The sequence below is a fragment of the Zonotrichia leucophrys genome, chromosome 4 (genome assembly GCF_028769735.1).
Source record: "Zonotrichia leucophrys gambelii isolate GWCS_2022_RI chromosome 4, RI_Zleu_2.0, whole genome shotgun sequence".
In the NCBI taxonomy this organism is placed as follows: Eukaryota; Metazoa; Chordata; class Aves; order Passeriformes; family Passerellidae; genus Zonotrichia; species Zonotrichia leucophrys.
This window is the reverse complement of record NC_088173.1, coordinates 31,478,122-31,486,598: the sequence shown is the minus strand read 5'-3', so window position 1 is coordinate 31,486,598 and position 8,477 is coordinate 31,478,122. Positions and strand designations below refer to the sequence as shown.

Here is an 8,477-nt window from a genome sequence, read left to right as displayed (position 1 = left end):
GTTTAAACCACCCCACGTTCCTCGCGGACCGAGGAACCGTGCACAGCGACGGCGGTGCGGGGACGTGCGGGATGCACCCCGGCGCGCCCGCTCTCCCTCCATCCCCGGCAGCCGCCCCCGGGACCCGGCGGCAGCCCCACCCCAGCCCCTGTAACAAAGGAGGCCCGAGGGGCGGCAGCCGCCGCTGGGAGCGGTCCCGCCCCGCCGCCGCCTCCTCCCCAGCCGGGGGCGCTGCCGCGGGCCCCGCGCCGCCTCCTCTCTCCCTGCGCGGCTCCCGCCCTTCCCCGGCGGCAGCGGCGGCTCGGTGCGGGCGGGCTGTCGGGCGGGGTGTCTCCCGGCCGTGCCCGGATGTGCTGCCCTGACTCATAGCCCGCCGCACGCAGGCTCCGCGCCGCGCCTCGCTCCGCGCACACGCCTCCCGCGCCTCCCTCCGCGCCGGCGGAGAGGCGGCGGCTGCAGGAGCGGCAGCAGCAGCAGCAGGAGGCGGAGGAGGCCGCGGCGGCACCATGGGTAAGTCGCCCCAGCCCCGCGCTGTGCAGCCCCTGCCGCCGCCCCTCTGCCCCTGGAGGCCGCCGCCCTCTCGTCTCCGGCGGGCGGGAAGAGGCGGCCGGTGCAACTTTGCCATCGGCCGCGTCCCTCGCAGCGCCGGGGAGGAGGCTCGGGGCTCTGCCGAGCCCCCTCGGTTCCCCCGGCGCTGCCGCGGCCGCTGCCCGGCCCCTGCGGCGCAAAGTTTCCGCGGCTGCCGCTGCGCTGCCGCCGCCCGCCGGCTGCGCCCAGCCCGGGCAGCTCCGCACGGCACTCGCGGAGCCGGGGCTGCGTTCGGGGTTAGGGGAAAGAGCAACTCCCCGGGTGCCAAGGGGGGCTCAGAGCAAGGAGTTATGTAAGGCACCCCCAGGACGCTTTCCCAGTTACTGTTTGCGTAATGGAGATAAGTTGGGGTAGTACGTTGAGATTGTTTTATAATCTCTGCTCATTGTTTGAGGAAGACAAGGGTCCTCCTATTTCTCCGTCTTTTAGAGCGTGAATCGTGTCTAGAAATGCAGCCATGTTACCTCTCCCTTTTTTGTCTTAAGATTATAAATTAAGTAGTTTCACGCTGATTGACACTTGTATGGAGTGCCCAACAAATGCTACACGAGACCGGGAAGCACGGTATTTGGGTTTTCGTAACAGATCTGCTGGTGAATTTCTCTTGCCTTCTCCACCTCATTCTCTTGCACAAAGCTACATCGCTGCCGGTATGAAACAGCTACCATAAAACAGATTTTCCAGAAATCTGGCTGTATGTAGATCCTAGGGATGGGTAGGAAGTGCCCACGTTGAGCTGCCAAAGACCCAGCCAGTCTGCCAAACGTGATGGTGGGATCAGGATGCAGGTCCGTAGGGCGAGGAACTATGGTTCACAACCAGGCTAAGGAGGTGGCAGTTCCTGAACTCGGCTCGAGGATTTGACATCAGCACTTCCTGTGGCCTTAGATATATCAGTAGTTTCTTTGCAGATCACATGCATCTTTCACTTTTAACTAGAAGTTTCCATGGAAGGAAGCTGTTGCTCTGCCTCGGTTTTTCTGGTTGCGAAATGAGGTTAAATACTTATTTAACTCCTGTAAAGCAGTAGAAAATCTTTGGAGAATCACTCAAACTAGAAGCTGCCAGGGTCAGATGTGAGGTATAACTGTCAGATTTCATCAGAGATGGGTTAAACTCTAACAATGTAGTGAAGATCTCTTTTTCATGAGGGTTCAAAAGGCAAAATACCAAAATTTAGTTTGCCTATGCTTCTGGTCTCCGTTCACAAAGACTATTAGTCTCCTCATTCTGGTCAAAGTCTAGCTATTTTGGCTTTTGAAAATAGTGACTTCAGGGCACCAGCTAAAACCTGCTCAGAAAAGCTGGTGCAGGATGAGCACATCACTCCTTTTTGGAGGAAACTACACTTCAGTTGCAGGCACGTTTGTAAACAGCTTGAGAATCTGCTACTAAATCTTGCTGCAAAAGTAAGAGTAGTTATAATTATTTTCAGGAAGACTGAAATAACTTGGCTGTTATTTCAGCACCTGTCCATAACTGCCCAGAGAGATTGCTTGTGAAAACACTGAGGAAGGGTTTTTTGGGGCTTTTTCTATTCTTCACATATCAGGGTCTGATTCTACTGTCTCTAAAATCAAAGCAAGCTGTAAGTAGCCTCTGCAGCAGCTCTTGTGAGCAGCAAAGACTGAAATCAGTTTCGCCTTGGCTGACAACTGTAGTGACTTTAAATGTCTAAGATCTATGTTTAAGCTTACACAGTCAAAGCAGTAGATTCCCTCCTTCAGGTTATAACTTTCTTTTTGGTACACATAGCATAAAAGCTGAAAATCCTTCGAATTAAATCAAGGATGAATTTGTTCTTTCAATGGCTTTTATATCTTCCAGAAATCATTCTCAACAAACAAGTGCTTGTGGCAAAGAGTGCAGTGATATCTTATATTTAAACATATAGTCTTTTCAGTATGTGTGCAGGTTGGCATAGTATTAACTGGTTTCTATACTAAGCTATAACATGGAAGCCCAAGCAAATTTCAAGTCAAATCAAAATATTTCTGTAGTTTAAAATACTTGTTATGCATACATGGATCTGCCCTTTCTTTACTCTATAAGTCTTCTGCTATACTGTTTCCATGTGTGTGTTCCTCTGAAGACATTACCATGGCAGTTGTTTCCTCCGGGAGGTTGCTCTTTCCTCTCAGTAACATGGGCTCTTTCCAGAATTGTAACTTCTGTTTCTTGCATTTATAGTTTGTAAAGCTGTATCTGAGTAGAGTTTGAACACTATTCAACTTCTGACTTTGAGAGGTAGGTGGCCTTAAGTAGACCTGGCAGTGGAGAACTTATAATACTTTAAGTGACATGTGCACCACCACTACTTTATTTCTGTTGTTACTAAAACACAAGGCTTTTACTTTTCAGTTACTAATGTAACTGCAGTTCACCATGAACGATCCCTTTCCTCAGTCAATTCTTGGTTTTAACCTCAAAAAACACAACTGGTAAACTCATACAATCACACTGTATCCAAGAAAATCTTTCCAATTTAGAGCAGTGACCTATGGTGGTTATTGTAAGCAGGCTGCAATTATTACTCAGATGTAAATTAATGAAATGAAAATTAGGAACTCTGTTACAATTTAACCACTCAGCAGTGATCCATTGAGCCCAGAAGATTGAAAAACACCACATATGAGAGTTTGTATGCAGAATACAAGTACAGGATACAGCTGTTTTCATGTCACTTATCACTTTGTTTGAAGTGTCAGTTACAGTCTCTAATAGTGAAAGCTCATAAAAATATTCTTCCATTTTGAGAGCCCTGGTCTTGTTAGCAGGAAATGGAAGGCAGGCTCTGCTCAGACATAGGTGTTCACTTGGGCTACAAACTGCATAAGCAGCCTGCTGGGCTCACTAACAAAACATGTAAGATTCCCAGTCTATAATGTAGATGGATTTGTTTGTCCACTTAGTTATCAGAACAAAGATTTATATTACTGCTCTCCTCCCAGATATACTCGATTTTCCCTCCCCCTTTCCCTGAAGAATTAGCACGTGCAGCCAGCCTCGTGGTTGTGAAACACTACATTGAAACTGAACCACAGAGCAGGGTGTAACAAACCATTGCCTATCTTCAGGGTGATGGTTCATGAAATAGAGGAGGCAGGAGGATGTAAAGCTTGAGGTGTGGCTGTGTCCAGTATTGCTTTTGGGAAGATAGAGTAGACCAACCTGGTTTTGGTCAAAAAAATGTAATCAGTAGCTTCAGATGAGACAAATGAAAATTAATGGGAAAAAGTCTTCCACCTTGGGCTCTTTTGCTAGTTTTCTTTTATGAAATGTGAATCTGACAAGAGTTATGTCAATTGCACAAAAAGATAATTTGTACTTCTTTTAAAGTTTTTGCTAAAACAATGAGACTTCTTAACACCACCACCAGCATATTAGTTCTAGCCAGCCAGAAAACACCAGTTTAAGCAAGTTTAAAGGGTTGTTAGAATTCTTGAAAAAAAATGAGGCTGCTTTTGGTAAAAGTCTTCTCTTTACAACATAAACAGAGAAGAAGCTGCTTTTAGACTGCATCTCTTGCTTCAGTAAGAGCACACCTTGCAGTGTGCTTTTAAAGCAGCCAGAAAGGTTAGGTTACTTCTGACTGACCTTCCTCAATGAATAACTGTTGCTGTGATCAGGCCAATATTTGTGTTCTTCTGTTACTGTGTGAGACTGAAACCAACCAATTTTGTCTTTAGCTTTAGGTTAAAGGCTTCATTCACAAGTATGTTTCCTGAGAACAGAAGATTCAGAATTAGTTTCAGAAGCCTGTGAGGACCGCCTGGCTTTCTGTAGCATCAAACTGAAAGAGGAAAGGGCAGAAGAACAGCTGAAACCTGAAGGAAACAAAAGCCGTAATAATGGAAATGAGAAAGCTACAAAGACAAGAATAGAAGAGAACAGAAATCCCTTAAGGGAAATACATGAAGGGAGAGAAATACTAGAACTAAAGATGGATGAATAGAGCAACAGAGGACAGAAATAGGAGGAAGAAAGAAGGAAGTCTACTCTATGTCCTTCCCCACAATATAAAGACAACAGCTAGGATAATGTAAATAAAATCAGATAACTATTACTTTCTTGGCTTTTTTTTTTAATAGTACCAATTGTATGCTGCTGACAGTACTTGAGAAGAGCCATTATAGTTTTCCATCATTCTCAAGTAAAGCTGAATTACTTCTGGAAGTTCTCAAAATTTACTTATATATAAATAGGTAAAACAAAAAGAAGAGACCAGCATAAACAAGTATTTGTTCAAAAGAGAGTGAAAATAATGTCATTACTGTTTGACAGGAGAGAAGGCTATGGAGATTGTTCTGTGGCATCTGTCAAGGAGGTTGGTTATTATTCCTTCTTAACTCTGTCACAGGATGAAGTTCATGTTTTAGGATAACAAAGGGACATTAGATGGTGACCTAGTTACTTATGTAAGAGAAAACCCACTTTTCACTGCTGACTGGTCCACCTGGGTCTGTTCACATGCTGTGCTGGAGAAAATGAGCATTCCTGCTGCCTTGATACTGTCGAAGGCATTAAGTTTTAGATGCTAACTTGTTTCCAGATTAAAATAGATTAGGAACTACATCTAAGCTTCTGGAAATTAGGTGTCTTGAAATGTTAATATGTGTTCTCCAGCTAATGGAGAAGTTTTTCTAATGGCAGTGTGAATTTTAATTAGACAAGGAGCTTTTCCTACAAAGGGATTTTAAAAGTAGCAGCTTTCACTGCAAGGACAATCTCCCAGGGCCACTTTTTGTTAAATATGGTATAGAAAGTTTTTTCTATTTACAGATTTTATTATAATGGCAACCAAATGAAATTTGTTTTGGTAGAGTAGAATGGTAGTTAAAAGCTGTGTATTTCTGAATAACTTAAGGTTCCTTTTAATGCAGAAACAGCTGATGTGTATTAGAATTTATGTGTGCTCCAGATATGCCTAATAGAATTTGTAAACCCTCTGGAGCAAGTGGCTGTGGTTCAAGGAGCCTCAAAGCTGTGCACAGAGCCTGGCGACGTTTGTTCAGCCTGAGAACGGCACAGCTCTGGCTTAGGGAGCTTTGAAGTTGTGCAGAAACCCTGGTGATCTCATATGGTTCTTAAGCTATAGTTCAAGTAGATTACAAAGTTGGCAGATGCCCAGAAGAATTTGTCAAATCTATAAACCAGATAACTGCTGTTCATTTTATCTCCAGGTAGAGGACAGAATTTAATGCATGAAGCTTTGGGACTTGCAAATAATTACAGCATGCCTTAACTGTACCAGTGTAAGTGTGCACAGGCAAGGCATGTGTCTTAGAAATATCTCTGATTTGAAGCACTTCCAGATACAGCTCCACAAATTATGATAAGAAATGTCAGGGAAAAAATGTGTGTATGTCTGAAGTAGTTGAAGTTAAGAGTATGCATAAACTGACAGCATGGATGAATGTATAAAGTTGTGTTAAACTTGGCAGTTTAAAATAAATGCTTTCATGATTTCTATTTCTAGGTCAGACAAATGTATTATAAAAATTGCACTTACACATTTAAAAATCAGGGGAAATAAATTTTTTTTTAAATCACACTCTTGCAAAGGAAATATTTTTAGTGGTCTACTTCAACAGTAGGTCCCATTTCCTTCACATTTAACAGCTCGTACAAACTTACTGCCTCCTAGTTGTGTATCATAGGCACATCTGAGGCATTTATCAGTTCTGAGCTTTTATCAAAATACTGAGCTATTCACTGTGTTAGCAATAACTCAGCGAGGTTCATGGAAGTTAATCAGTGTTTGAATTCATCAGTCAGTTCCATTCACTGATACTTACCAGTCTGCTGGACACAATGGTTTTGAACACATATACAAAATTTATGTATAATTTAAAAATTTTGTTGACCCTTCCTATCAGTTGACTTCGGTTTGACAAGTCTTTTCAGTATCTGATTAAATCCAGTTAATCAAGTACTTAAATTCACATGGTTAATAGCAGCCTTTCAGTTTTCCTGTGTGTGCTCTGCAAATGTATTTGGGAGTAAGACTGGACAGGGAGATGGAGCCTGGGAAGACTGGGATTGAAGGAGGAAAGCAGCTAAGCATTATAGGATGGATGATGTGATGAGGATTAAACAAAACCCTTTAGAAATTTGTCAGGGCTGCCATTGAGCCTGTGGGAAACAGACCTGTGCTTGGGAGACCTGGGGAGGTGACAGCTCAGCATCTCATGGTAGTCTTGAGTCCTTATTTCCACTGTCAGCTGCCTGTACATTTATGGTCTTTGTGATGTACTAGCATGGAGCATCAAGGCACAAAACCTGAAGGTGAAAATCCTGTCCTTATTGCCTTCTTTATCTTTCAGTAATTGCCTTTACCTCTAGAATACATCTGTGCAGAAAGAACACCATGTACAACGGGGTACTCACCTTCCTCTCATCCTGTCTTCTGTACATTAGAGGATTACACTTGGAAGAGAGCTCTCATACTCAGCACTTGACAAACTCTGTTTTACCCCTTTTGCCCTTAATTATACCCAGGCTGGGAACTAAAATTGTATGATATGGATTAATTCTGTGAATGGGAACTGAAAATGCTGCCAGTCTAGATCTTTTACATAAATAGCAAAATCAGACAAACATGAACCTCTTCAAGTCTTGGTAATCTCTAGGGTGAGTGAAATGTTTGGCTGGGGAGCTCTGCCTATTGCTGAGGGTGCCTTGCTCTCCAGCAGCTGGGATCTCCTCTTGGGAGCATATTTAGAAATGTTTCCTGTGCTTGATGTGGGATATGACAGTCCAGTGACTTTAATTAGACTATTTTAATTTTCCTAGCGTTAAATGCAACCTTACAAGTACATGCCACTATTTACAGGACCAGTAGCTTACCTTTTCCTTGCTTTAGCCTTGCTAAGTTCATTCCCACATCCCTTTCCTGTGGAGAAATTCCATCTTGTTCACTGTCAATAGCACCCAGTACCCTGCAGGCAAAGCTTGAGTTCAGTACTGCCAAATAGCTGCTTTTGCTACATGAAGGCTTTGGAATGATTCCTTAAATCAAAATGCTCTTTTATCTTGACAGCAGGAACAAAGCATGTGAAGAGAAAAGGGTTTTAAAACCAAAGCAGGATTGTACACATCTTTCTTATCTAAATCTTCCCTGTCCACAGAATGTTTAACTTACCCCTCCTGGGCCTTTGGAGGAACTGACTGAAGTCAGTCTTCTGAGCCTGCTCTGTTGGTGATAGCATCTTCTGTATCTGACCACTTCCTTCTGCAGTCCTTCATGTGCGCTCTGGGCATCACTGGATCGCTGGCCATGGTAGAACTCTGTTGTTTAAATGCCTGAGACACCCTGCCTGAACTGCCTGAGCAAGTTAAGAGGAAATGCAGTGTGTGACCCTCAAGAGGAGTAGCAGCAACAGTGTAACAGTTATGAGGCACTTTCATACTTACTGCTCTCTCTTTTTTTCCTTCTCCCTCAAGTGACTGGGAGCCACAATTTTTCCTCCTTCCTCTTCCTTGCTTGTGTTGAATGATTTTAGGATCAGGGTGTTGTTCTGTGGGAGGAAGAAATGGACAACCAGAACAGAGAAGCAGTCTGTGAACACATTTGTTGTAAAAATGTCTGGTACAGTCAAATTAATTTAGAAATCCACTAATACACTATAAAAATACAAATTTGCTCTCATCCTGCAAAACTTGTCAGGCTTTCTTACCCGTTTCTCTGCAAAGCTCAGGGAGAACATATAGACATGCTGGCTCCTGCCATATGGAGTTACAGAAAAAGCAGGGAAGCATTGGTGATTGAGAGAAAGGAGGAAATTGTATGTAAGGAGATGCTGGCAGGAATCAAGCAGGTTTTGGGGGCAAGAGAGTTGGCTTTTTTTTTTTTTAAGCTTTTGCAATGAAAATCCCATCACCCATTT

The 8,477-nt window shown here is 43.6% G+C and overlaps 1 protein-coding gene across 4 annotated transcripts in view; it reads left to right on the top strand.

The window, feature by feature from the left end:
- The first annotated feature begins 265 nt into the window (after positions 1 to 265).
- Positions 266 to 8,477, top strand: part of RAP1GDS1 (Rap1 GTPase-GDP dissociation stimulator 1) — a 90,591-nt gene continuing 82,379 nt past the window's right edge. For 2 of the 4 annotated variants that reach the window (XM_064711039.1, XM_064711038.1), the window contains exon 1: positions 272 to 510. In XM_064711039.1, coding sequence (XP_064567109.1) covers positions 507 to 510 — 4 coding nt within the window. In that variant the 5' untranslated portion in view covers positions 272 to 506. Of the gene's footprint in view, positions 511 to 8,477 lie in introns of all 4 variants that reach the window. The other 2 variants (XM_064711036.1, XM_064711037.1) reach the window with 2 other exon arrangements.